Source organism: Poecile atricapillus, chromosome 2 (assembly GCF_030490865.1).
Source record: "Poecile atricapillus isolate bPoeAtr1 chromosome 2, bPoeAtr1.hap1, whole genome shotgun sequence".
Lineage (NCBI taxonomy): Eukaryota > Metazoa > Chordata > Aves > Passeriformes > Paridae > Poecile > Poecile atricapillus.
In genome coordinates, this window is record NC_081250.1 from 6,592,046 (window position 1) to 6,604,727 (window position 12,682).

The 12,682-nt window shown below is 44.3% G+C and overlaps 1 protein-coding gene across 10 annotated transcripts in view; it reads right to left on the minus strand.

Annotated features, from left to right (window-relative positions):
• Nucleotides 1-12,682, minus strand: part of KMT2C (lysine methyltransferase 2C) — a 191,956-nt gene that overhangs the window by 1,638 nt on the left and 177,636 nt on the right. For 7 of the 10 annotated variants that reach the window (XM_058831023.1, XM_058831029.1, XM_058831032.1 and 4 more), the window contains 15 exons: nucleotides 11,712-11,853; nucleotides 10,454-10,601; nucleotides 9,564-9,742; nucleotides 9,315-9,469; nucleotides 8,866-9,118; nucleotides 8,195-8,334; nucleotides 7,195-7,299; nucleotides 4,201-5,320; nucleotides 3,146-3,282; nucleotides 2,837-2,979; nucleotides 2,404-2,572; nucleotides 1,430-1,546; nucleotides 784-857; nucleotides 300-408; nucleotides 1-77 (listed from right to left, as the gene is read on the minus strand). The exon at nucleotides 1-77 is cut by the window's left edge and continues 1,638 nt beyond it. In XM_058831023.1, coding sequence (XP_058687006.1) covers nucleotides 1-77; nucleotides 300-408; nucleotides 784-857; nucleotides 1,430-1,546; nucleotides 2,404-2,572; nucleotides 2,837-2,979; nucleotides 3,146-3,282; nucleotides 4,201-5,320; nucleotides 7,195-7,299; nucleotides 8,195-8,334; nucleotides 8,866-9,118; nucleotides 9,315-9,469; nucleotides 9,564-9,742; nucleotides 10,454-10,601; nucleotides 11,712-11,853 — 3,068 coding nt within the window. The remainder of the gene's footprint in view (nucleotides 78-299; nucleotides 409-783; nucleotides 858-1,429; nucleotides 1,547-2,403; nucleotides 2,573-2,836; nucleotides 2,980-3,145; nucleotides 3,283-4,200; nucleotides 5,321-7,194; nucleotides 7,300-8,194; nucleotides 8,335-8,865; nucleotides 9,119-9,314; nucleotides 9,470-9,563; nucleotides 9,743-10,453; nucleotides 10,602-11,711; nucleotides 11,854-12,682) is intronic. The other 3 variants (XM_058831033.1, XM_058831024.1, XM_058831025.1) reach the window with 3 other exon arrangements.

Genomic DNA, 12,682 nt, shown 5'->3' on the forward strand with positions numbered 1-12,682 from the left:
CGGCAGTTTACAGCTCCACAGTGACATGGAATCTTGTGCTGGTCATCTTCAAAATCGAACTTATAGTCATAGCAAAGCTGGAAGGAGAGGCACAAGAGTGGTTATGGAAGAGCTGGGATTTGCCAGAGCTTTCCCTGCAGGTTAAACAGCAAAACACAGCAGAGGCTGCTGCACTGTAAGGGACAGGCACAGGACAGGGGAAGGGAAATGTCACCTCCCCCCAGCACAAACAAGTGCCACTGGCCAGGAATCACACAATGCACGTGGCAAGAGGGGTGTAAAGCCAGAACCTGCCCTACCTCCTCCCCCTTCTGGATTCTTCTGCTGGAGCTGATGATAATTTTGTGTCCTCTCTCAAAAGTGACCACCTCAGCCACGCAGTTGGGTGCACACGAATGGTTGATGTACCTGCAAAAGAAGAGTGGGACAGATGAAACCTTTAAGGAAAATCCATCCCTTGAGGCAAATGTGAACCAAACCTCAGGATGGCCTTAGCTCCACGGGCTCACCGCCTTTCCACATACAATTATATTACTCTGTACTTGTTTCTTTACCTAGAAAATGTCAAAAAAATCAAGGATCAAAAAAAATTCCTTTCTTCACAGCTGCCATGAAATGTAACTGAAAGATGAGCAAAGCTGATGGAAGAGACAGCAGGACAGTTTGAAGACTGAATGTACCAGCTCAGAGAATAAACCCCACACACTCTGAGCCTCCAACAGCCCCAGGCCAAAACGGGGGATGCCCCAGGAGAAGGTCAGGGATCCCTCTGGGGCCACCCACCTTGCAGGGCCTCCCGTTAGGGTGGCGTCGATGACGTGGTCGTTGTCAATGCGGAACATGTACACGCCACGGTTCTGAAAGACACAAGTGGCACAAGGGCTCTGGTAAGGTTTTACTGCATTGCCAGTTGATGAACCAACAACATGGGCCAGCTCCAAGTGCCCTCTGCATTCCAGATCAGGCACTGCCCATTGGCTCATGAGCACTGTCATGTACTGTCTGTGTCCCCTTGGGTTTGTGAGGGATGATCATGGGTCACGAACACAAACCTCTGGACAATTTAGTTTTCCCTAAGAGCTTCCTACTGCTTTTCATCCAGGATATCTGACTGCTTCCCAAACAGGCACTAACTGTTACCATGCCTCTGAGTCACACAAAGGAAGTGGCTTTAGATTTAGGAAGTTCTCATTAAAAACAGAGGTCCCGACACATCTGCCAGAGCTGTGTCTGGAACAGAAGATGGCCAGGGTGCTGTGAGATTCATTAAATGTTGAAATACCCTGATAACAATCACTGCAGACTCCTCTGGTTTTATTTTAAGCCTATTTGCATTCATCGACACATTCATCGGGGAGAACAGCATCTGTTTTGTTCTATGAATGTCTGAATGGGGAAGGGGAAAGAGAGAATGAACAAACACCCTTACCTGAGACTCATAGAGCTTCTCCTTCCTGTTTGCTACCTCATTCCGGATAATCGTCCCGATATATTCAATGACCATTGTGTGCTTTTCAATGTCTCGAGCAGCATATAAACCCAGGCCCTACACAAAGTACACTCAGAGTTAATAACTTTACACTCTGTGTTCCTCACTGTGCCCCGAACCAACAGTGGAAAGGGGAGAGAAGCAGCATTGATAAATAATTGATGTAGTAACAGCCCAACAGAGAATCCAGCCTCACACGGATCCCAGAAAACTCGGCTGCTGTCTCGGTGGTGGAGCTGCTCTTACCCCTCTGACACTGCCTGTGTAAAGGTTATAAATTCACTGAGAAATAAAAGTGGGTTCTGCTAGACCAAAGACACCTGAGAGGAACCCAGGCACGGTGAAGTCCAGCCTGAAATAAACAACAACCATGCCCACACACAGCCAGATTAGTCACAAAGCTTTTCCAAAACAGACTGTGGGGCAAACCGGCAGCATCACATAAAGCAATGGATTTTATACTCTTATGAAGGCAAGCAAGTACTGAGCTCTTCCTGCTGGTCTTGACCTGAGCATCTCATGCTTCCACTGTGTATTTCTATTTTTATTAAGTTTTACTACAGTTTTGAGGAATAGTCTAAAAAAAACCTAACAACAAACCAGCCCATAACTTTAAAAAAAAAAAATCCTTTCTCTGGATGACCATAACAAATGAATTTTTCAGATATTTACAGTAATTAGAAAGAAATCTTACTTAAGGTAAATCTGTGCAATTGATGTGCCACATAAAAATTGCCAATTTTGGAACGAGACTGCAAGGAATTTTGCAATAGGTTTAGTTTCAGATTTTCAGCTGGATTTGAATAAATATTTATATATAAAATATAACATCTACAAAATTTAGCTGTAAAACAGGTATTAATAAAAGCACATGTAATTGTTTTTAATATCCATTTCCTGAAGTTGGAACTGACCTGAATGCGAGAGCGAGCCAGGTACACGTTGGATTTCCACTCGGTTTTCATCTTGCGGTACTGAGAGGACTTGGAATGGACGAACTGTTTGCTGTAAGGCGCGTTCAGCTCCCCTGTGACTGTGCTCTGAAAGGACTTCGATGTGCTGGTGCTATTCAAGGTGTGAGGCCTGTAGGAATTGGGCATGTAACAGGAAAGAATAAAAGAAAAACTGAAGATTTCTCTGAAAACAGCCAGGAAACCCAATAAAAATCCTCTCAGACATACAGACACTTAAAGCCAGCTAGCGGAGACACAAAGCAGTTCCTCTGACTGGGGCATGCACATTCACAGCCAAGGACGACAGGGTTTGTAAGCAGCAGACGAAAGCACAAATAACCCTAAAGCAGCCTATAAACCCTGGGCTGTACTATGTGAAATTAAAACAAAATACCTTAACACAAACCTCTTGACATGGGTACTCATTTTAGGCTCGGCACGGGCACAGCCCGTGGGGTTGATGGCAAGAGGGAGTTCCATTAAGGGGTTTCGGCCATAGCGGAAAGTGTAGTTCTCACAGGCCTCAACCCCTGGCAGCTGCAAAAAAAAAAAAAGAGAGAGAAAGAAAAAAATTACAAATAATTATATGTTTAATTATGTGTGTAATAAAATGGTTACTTTCTCATACTTCTTTCTGTTCCCCTTCTCGTGTGTCTATCCAGCAAGTGGGATGATCCAGCAAGAACTGGGGTGGTGAACTCACCGATTCTGCAATCCTGGCCACTGCAGAGACTGTCAAACCAAAGAGGTCTTCACCCTTCAGATAGCCGGGGAACAGCTGGAGCATTTCAGATTCTTTTCTAACAGAAGCAACGGGCTCCAGGATTTTATCCCACACACCTACACAACCATTGGGAGAGAATTACAGTGATCAAAAAAATAAAAGCTGTTGCACTTGGTTTCAAAACAAATGCCTGAGGATATGGGAACCAGAACCCAGCACTGAGAAAGTTTTTGTCTTTGCCTATACAAACAGGCCAGGGTCTAAAATGTGAAGTGGAGACCGATTTGTTGCTAATTTTTGGGATTTAACAAATCCCGAACACACTGTTGATTCTCAGTTCTCAGAAATGGAGCTTTCAGTGTTCTCAGCATGGAAACTTTCAGTCCTTTGGCAAGAACATGGACAGGCTTCTCTTGAGGAATCCTGCAAAAGTACGGTTTTCTGAAAATACAAAATATATTCTATTTCCACTGATTGTCTGCAGTCAGTTCTGTGTAGGTATCAGCACCCACAGCACCAAGGCCTTGAGACCCAGAGGGTTACAGGCCTCCAGCACATCCATGAGCCAATTTCCAAGACCTGTCCATATGTTTATGGACACCCTGACAGAGACATTACCCACCCTGAGAACAATGTGGTCACTCAGCTGTTTTTAGAGCTCCCTAACTTGAGCCCAGCTGATCTGAAGATAACTGAGCAGTGCCTCTGTGTTTAAACAAAGTCACTTTTCATGAAATGAAACCTGTGCTGACTTTCCTACTGCTTTAGTTAATTTTCAGCACTCAATCTTGGGTCTCCTCTGCAGACTTGGAACAATTCTTCTGATCTGTAGCTTATACAATTTCTTCAGAGGTGTTCACATCTTCACAGCAAGGTATTAAAAATGGAAGCTCACTATAAACATTATGTTAGAACAGTGCCTGCAACAGCTGCTTCAAAAAGGTACTGTACCACAGGAATTGGCAGTACCCCAACAAACAACAAAGCTACAAAGTCACCCCAGGACACTCACGATCTTAGTTCACAAAATTTACCTTTAGGTGTTGTGTCAGTCAGAATCAGATCCTCATGGCCCTGCTCCACCACCTTGATGACGAAGAGCGGGAGCCCGTCCTTCTCCTCGATGGAGCAGAGGTAGCGGCAGCGCCTGTTGGCGTACCTCATGCTCCAGTACAGCCGGCTGGCCTCATACCCCACGGGGAAGAGGGCTTTGGAGGAGTGGAAGGCCTGCATCTGCTGTGGCAGCAGCTGGCCCACGGCGTGGAAGATGAGGCTTCCCACACGGAAGGTGTGGTCGCGCTCCCCGCGCTGGACGATGCTGGCGATCTGCCGCACCTCGTCGCGCTGCACGTACACCCTCCGGAACACCGCAAAGTAACTCAGCTCCTGCTCGTGAGTTCCCTTTGGTTTGTGCATGGGGCAAAGCATGGTCTTGTCTTTAAAAAACATGCATTGTGCTTTAATGGCACAGGTAAAGTGATAAATATTGGTGCACCTTAACCTGTGGCAACCGCTGGTGGCACCCATTTTGTGACAGAACATGCATTTCATCTGCAGGCCTCTCCGCAGTGCTAGTTCCACGTTTATTAAGGCACCAGCTTGTGTCTCATAGACTTCTGTAGACCAAAGAGCACAGTTCAAATGGACCCAAAGGTCTAAATCCAGGTTGAGAAGCCTTGCTGGTCCATCAGTTAATCCATCACCTTCCTCATGACAGAAGCAACATTTCCTGTAGTCTTTAGGCACAGGGTCTGGTTTAAGGGTTGTGCCCAGTTTTTTAAGAAATTCGTCTATTTCTTCTTCACAAGGAGGTTTGAATGATCCTTTAGGAATCACAATCTGAATGCTCCACTTTTTCCATTTCATCCCCTTCCATTTCTTACTGGGAGGCCGGCAGTCCTCCAGACTGCTGTGTATTGCTTTTAACCTGGGTTTGAGTTTCACCGTTACCTTCAGCTCATCCGGTTTTGCCTCTACCTTGGCTGCTTCAAACGCAGGGGGGAACATGATGGGGGGTGATGAGGGTGGAGAAACCTTTTCCTGCAGCTGAGGCAGACAGTGGACGTCCAAAGTGGAGATGTTGTTGCTGTACTGATGGAATGCTTTGGGCGGCCTCTCCTTCATCGGCGACTGTGGCAGGGCTGGGACCGATTCCTGATAACCAACAGAAAAACTCTTTAAGAAAAAAGATCCCAAACTTGTTAATCATTAAATATAACCTGAAAACATGGGCACCTCAGTATGAGAGCGGCTTCTCCAAATGCCTAAAATCAAGATGCAGCAACAGAGAAAGATGGAAATTATCCTAACCCATGTTACCATAGCTTGAGCCAGGATATGGAGCAAGAAATTCTCCCAGCCCACCTGGAACATGGTGCCCCTTTAATATACGAGAGAAAGCACAAACGATCTTTTGTCCAGGTTCTGAATGCAAAACTCCTCAATTGCGCTCAGTGAGCTGACTGCCAGCTTTAGTTCTTAAGGGTTCTTAGAAAGTTTTGTTACAACACAAAGTAACCTTAAAATATGTGTCAAAGAACTAATTTAAAGCGTAAGAACCCGGTACTTGGTAGAAGTGGAAAATTCAGAACTAATGCCATGTATTTTTTTCCTGGAAACGAGTGAGGAGGAATTCCTGCAGAGCTCTGGATTAGATACAACTTGAGGACTTAAACTATTCAGTCACAGTAAATAAAAATTATACCTGCAGAGATTTGTGAAAAAACAAACAAACAAACAAAAACCTAAGACAGAAAATAAGAACAACAAAGGAAGTTTAGATTATGAAGTGCTTAACGTGCTTTGTGTGATTAATCTTGAAAGAGTAAATTAAAGGATCGAGAGGCTGAGCATGACATTTAATTAGCTTAATTAGGTACATGCTGATGCACTTGTAGAGGAATGTTACCCTGTTCATACACAACTGAAAATGAGCTACATGGGACACTAAAAGGATATGGATGTACACAGAGTTATCTTCTCCAGGGCTGTATTTTTTAAATTCAATTCCTCCTGAGAAAATAAGTAGGATGCACTTGAAGGAAGGATTCAAACTATACAGTCTGTACAGGACTGTGAGAACTCATTGATTAGGTAAAGCCTGAAGAACACAGCTGTTCTGTCCAATGGTTTAGGAGAAAAGAGGAACATTTGATCTAGAAACAGCAGAAGACCAGTTAGTTAAAAGTACACAAAAAAATTTAACTGTGAGAAACTCAGCAGGATCATTCAGTCTTCAGTGAAGACTATTTCTCTTTTAATGATTAAATAATTAGATAAATTTAAGTCCACCTTCCTCTGACACTGAATGACTCTTGACACAGCAAGAAATGATGCCCTGTTTCTCTCAGATTTCAGACACTCCTTGCAGCGTCTGCAGGTAGACAACTACAGCAGAATATTCGGGACCACCTGAGAAAATTTCCTGGCCTGATTCCACCTTCAGCTGAATAAACTTCTTCAGATGTACTTCTCCAGTAATAAGAGCCTCCTTTTCCTGGTCAATGTCAGCTCTCAGTCTCCTTACTGGTGTTTTGGTAATCAATGCTTTTAAAATGGCAGCTTCACCCAAATAAAGTCAGGGAACAGGATTCTATTTTTCCAGTTTTACTGAACAAATGAAACTTCTTACAAACTTGCTGCTCAATTATTATTTTCACAGCTGCAATTTTATTTTTAACTATATAAGCCAAATCCAAATGCAGCATATGCTCCTTAAAAACATGTCTGTGGTTGTTTACAATGCCCGGAGAACTTGAATGACTGATTTTTTGAGACTGCATCTTCAAAGCCTGGGAGGGCAGCCAGAGGTGGTGGCTTTTCTGCCATGCATCTGTCAGACACAAAGTTCTGCAAATATGGTTTTTACTTCATTCTGCTGGTTCAGAATCTCAGTGTCTGAATATTGAGCAATTAATTTATAAACCTCTCAAATTAAGTACAAGCTTCCCCCTCGGCCCCTTTCTGTTCTCCAACAAATAGCTGCAATAATTTCAGCTCACTTGGGTCTGCCAGTGTTTGATACTTACTTTGTTCTCTGAGTTTTTTGCTTGCACAGCTGCTGAATAAAGAACAAAGCAGTTGTTGCTACAGAATACAATGTCCTTCATTTTATCTGAGCCTTCTTGGGAATCCTGGGAATCAAACACAGAAGAGTGTAAAAGTGCATTTTAATACCATTCTTCACATAGTAATGTAATGAAACAAGTCTTCCAATCTGGCTAGAAACTCTTTTATTTGTGAACATTTGTGAAATAATGAGGGATGCTGTGATATAAATACTTGATTATTTGACAGATAATCTCACTTTACCACCACCTACACCCTTGTTCTTCAGCATTTCCTGCTTTTCACAGAAATTTAACAATCAAAATAAAGCATTCTATACCATGCACCCATCTGCTCCATAGGCACTCTTGCAAAGCAAAATCCATTTTCTTTTATCTTTAGATGGCAAAAGAATGTTTCATTTCAGCCTAATCAAAGCCAGATCACACTGTTTTATCTGCTGATCCATCTGCAAAACCTTACTGGGAATTCAGTGCATTCCTGCCTGCGTGAACCCTTTACTCTACTCAGGTTCTGGCTAGGTCTCTGTGGTGTAGTCACCTCCTGGTCACTGAAGAGCAATGGTATTTTTTGAAGGAATGACAGCTCCCAGTGTAAGGACAAGAGACTTCAACTGAAATCTAATTCCTGCCCAAGATGAGTGCAAGTATTCCTGCTCTCACAGTAATTCCTGACACAGCAACGTGGCTGCCTCACAAATAAGATTTTTTGAACTGAGGTCCCTGAAGAGGTCAGGGAAGGAGATTGGTAGCAGGGCTTTGAGAACTCCCATAGATGGGACCTGGTTTATGAAATGTGCTGGAATATCCCACCCTGAATTAGGACACAAAGGAAGGGAGACTACCCAGGAAGCTGAAGTGCTCTTGGCTGGCAGGACAAGCAGGACTTTGTATCATCATCCCTTGCTTTAAGGAGCCCCAGCTGAGTGCAGAGCCCTGCCCTGGGCACCTCAGCACTGACCTGTTTGAGGAAGGGCAGGTCTTTGAAGGATTTCCTCACTCCACTGCCCAGAACCACGACCTTGCAGTGGGAGCACCAGCGAGGCCTCAGTGCTGAGCCTTCTGCCATGTTCTGGCTGTGATCCTTGTAGCCAGCCAGACCTAGGGAACAGATTATCTGTCAGAGGCTGTAGCAGATCAAACAAATTTATCAGAAATCACAGTGTTCTTCACAGCACTCTCTTGGACATGGCATGGAAGGAGGGCTTTAAACTGTGGCCTGATAGATAAACTGTATAAATCAGACCTAAAACAATGCAAACCAGGAAAAAACACATTATTGTGTAAAAAAATTACAAAATAAACTAACACAGGAATACAGGCTTAAACAACCATGTCAAGCTTTCCAGCACAGGAACAATCTCTCTGGACAAAATAAACTCTAATAATTTTAAGAATTACGGGAGTAATGCCTCACTGACACTGATGAAAATAGACAATGGAAATCAGAGATGGATGATTACTCACTGTTAAACCCAGGAGCATCTACATGATCACATATGAAGAGAAAGTTTCATTTGAAACAAGAACCAATTATTGAATTCTAGAGCATGGATTTATGAGGCTAAAATGCATCAATACTGACTCAGTTAAACCCTGGTACTGAACACCTGGAAGTTAAAGCCCACTCACCATTGCTGTTGGCAGGGAATGGCACATTGGGCTGCTTGAGTCCATAGGGCCCCACGATCCTGGCAGGCCCCATGGATCCTGCCTGGGGACCCTGCAGGAGCAAGTGCTGCCTGTACTCCATAGGTGGGTTCCCTCTGTGAGTGTTGGTGGCTGCCATGGAGGATGGGACGTCTGGAGCATTACTGACCTCGTAGCTGTTGGGAATTCTGACATGGAGCAGGTTGGAGAATGCTGCTACAACGCTACTGATGTTCTAAAAACAATAACAAAAACAAACCTTTGTTTACATCTGACAAGCAGTTCCCACAGCAGAGATACAAACTATCAGAAGATTGCAACAGCAGCATTACTGTACACTGTTACACTGTAACCCCCCCCAAGTTACTATATATAAACCAAATTAACTGTTCTTGTACTCTATGTATGTAATACAGGCTTATTCCTTTTACCTCAGCAGCTGTGGGATGTAAAGTAATTGCTACAGAGATAAGGCCAGATTTAGGACCATTCTGGGATGGTCCAAGCTGGGAGGAGAAGAAGCCAGAACCAGGTAATGCTCCTGAACCGGGTTCTGATTTTATGTAATTCCTTTTGGCTTCTGAACCTGAAAAGGAAACAGAATACAGCACATTAATCTTACACTTATGGAAACAGAAACACAATCATAGTTGAAAGTGTTCACTCTGCTGCAGCCTCACCTTTCCCAGTGCTGCTGGGTAGGATGGGAATGATGGGAGATGGGACAGGTTCTGGGTTCTCCTCCTTTACAACCGACAAGTCTGGGTAGCGACTGATCTCCATTCCCACCACGCTTTCAGGAGAGGAAGAAGGAACAAAGCTATCTGGAGTGTCCCTGTCCTCACAGTGATCCTGAACCCTGGAACAAAACCCAAAAAAGTTGTTTGGGAAATGGATGAAACTTCTGGTAAGCCATCACCTCTGGGTATCTCATATTCCACTGCACATGTATTCCATTTCTCGGGAAAGGTCCACGAAGAAAAACCAAGGACACTAACAGAGCCAAACCCTCTGCTCCCCATGGCCCTATCTACCAGGGTAAAAATGAGCATTTCATATTTGAACTGTTTTAATATTTAAACTGTCTGGCCTTTGTCCACATACAGGCTCCAGTGTTTCACAGACACTCATATTTTGGGCAGGAAAGTGAAAGGGAGGCAAAGGGCAAGATCTCTGCAGGGAGGTTCTTGTTCCAGCCAGTGTTTCTCACCTGGGACACTGAATGGAGCTGTGCAGTTTCAGGCTGGCTCTTGCACAGCCTTGCTGCTGCTGCAGCAGTCACCTGTTACTACAGCACCACACTACCATTTTCTTCCACTTTTAAGAGACCAAGGTAACGAATTCCTAACAATTTAACAGCATCTGGAGTCTAGCAATGGCTGGAATCACCTGCTTCACTATGCTGTTCTCTACACGTGGAATGTTAAGAGTTAAAATGATCCCAATTCCATTCTCTGCCCTTCTGTGGCTGTGCACAAAGATTTTGTTTCTCCACATCTTCAGTCTCATCCACTGAAAGATCACAGAATCTGCTCCAAGTATCTTTTTGAAGATGTCAAGGAAAACCTACCTTAACTCCTCCTGGTTGTTGTGAGGTGGTGTTGGAAGCGAAGCAGGAACATCCACAGTTTTGGGGCCCTGAGCCATTGCTCTGGCTAATAAATCATCCTGTGGTCTGAAAGGCAACTGGAACTGCTTTGGCCCCAGAGCTTTGGTAACTGAAACCAGAAAGGCACAGCACAATGAGACATCTGGACAGCTCTTTCAGTGACAGACATGCTGCCTGCTGGGTGTGGGTGGGGTCTGATGCTGACACCATTCTGAGGTGCTTGGAAGTTCAAAAAACTGTGACCATTCAGGATTAATTTCTATTTTTACAAAAACCTGCAAATTTTGAGCAAACAGGGCTTGAAAGGCTTTTGAGTGTGTCTTCTGCCACTATGAGAGGACGTCTGTTTACTTAAAAAACCCACAGAACTACAAAAAAATCAACAATTTTGTAACAACAAAGGAAAAGGGGTGTGAAGAAAAGGATTTTAATCACTGAATAGTATTTACAAAAAGCCAGTATAAAGAATACTTATACTGAAGAAAGCAATTTTAACTGCCCAAATTGCAAGCATCAGGAAATACATACTGACTGCACACATTCTGGTTAGGCTGCTTTGAGCTCATTCAACCAAGGAGCTCATGCCAGTCATTTGTACCGGACCCAGAAAACTGATCTTCACATTTCCTGTTTCATTTCTTAAGCGTGTGTCTAGCTCTCAACATGTTTTTGAACAAGGCAAAGGCACTGATGCCTGACACTGTACTGTGTAAAATTTTGCTGGCTAGTAATGATCATAACCTTGAGAAGTCTGGGCATTTTGTTTTCATAAAGGAGGATTGCAACTGAGAAGCATCCTAGGAGGTAACCTGGAGGAGACTGAGGGAAGACCTCCCAGCTCCTTCATGACTGGGGGCAGAGGGGCAGCTGTGGATCTCCTCTCTGGTCACCAGACCCAAGAGAAGGCCTCAAGTTGTGTCAGGGGACGTTTAGGTGGGATATTGGAAAAAGGTTCTTCACCCAGAGGGTGGCTGGGCACTGAACAGGTTCCCCAGGGTGGTGGTCACAGCACCAAACCTGAGAGAGCTCCAGGAGCACTTGTACAACACTCTCAGGCACAATGTGGGACTGCTGGGGGTGTCCTGTGCAGGGCTGGGAGCTGGACTCAGTGACCCTTGTGGGTCCCTTCCAACTCAGCGCATTTGGTGATTCTAAGATCTGTTTTGCCATTTGCTACAGACAGGACTGACTTTACAGAACCAACACACATGAGCCTTACCATCGTGGCCTCCCAGCACTCCAGCCTTGCCAGCGAGTTCCTCCGTGGTGGCGAAGCCATTGACCAACTTCTGGCAGGCCACGGGCGGCGGCGTGGGAGGGAGAGAGGCAGGGGGGGTCGGGGGATTGCTCAGATTGTTCTGCTGCATGACATGAATTAAAGAACCATCAATCAGGATGGAACACAGGGAAAGAACTTGACTTGTTCCAGTAATGTAACCCATTCAGAGTTTCATGCCCAGATGTAGAACTGATATGCAGCCATAGCTGATAGCCAAGCATGTGACAGAAAGGTATCTACTGTACGAGGAACAAGGATTGGCTTTTCCTGTATCACTGATACCAAAGAAATAGCTCACATGAGTAAACACCACCAAATACATTTCCAAGTAATATGTAGCTAAACTGTTTATAAAGATACACTAAGAACACTGTAAGGAACAGTTTCCAATGAGGTCCTACAGTTTCACAAAGGTCCCAATTCCATGCTGAGAGAGCTGGTGCACAGGGACTCTCCAGCACCATGAACACCAACTGTCCCTGAAGGGGAAGCTGCCTCTCGTTCAGGACAGGATGAGCTGTCACTAAAGCAGGTACCATGCAGCAGCAGACACTCCTCAAGTTCATACTATGGGCTACTTCTCACCAGTTTATTCAACTGCCCATATTTTAAATGAAAATTAAATGAGAACATTCAGTTCTTCAGTATCTGTTGTTGCTGCAGTCATGCCCACAAAGCTAATCCTCATTACTTACTTTTGACCACAACAACTATTTCTGTAGGTCCCATTCTCAGCTTACACACTGTGTAAGGCTGGAAAAAACACCACTGGTTTTAATAGGTTTTAATATTAGGGTATCCAAGCAGCAAATTTGATTCTGTCTGTTCAGTATCCCACTGCCCTCCCAATATTGCCACTCTGATCTCGGAGACCGAGTTCTAAATGCTGTGGGTTATTAACTCATCAACAA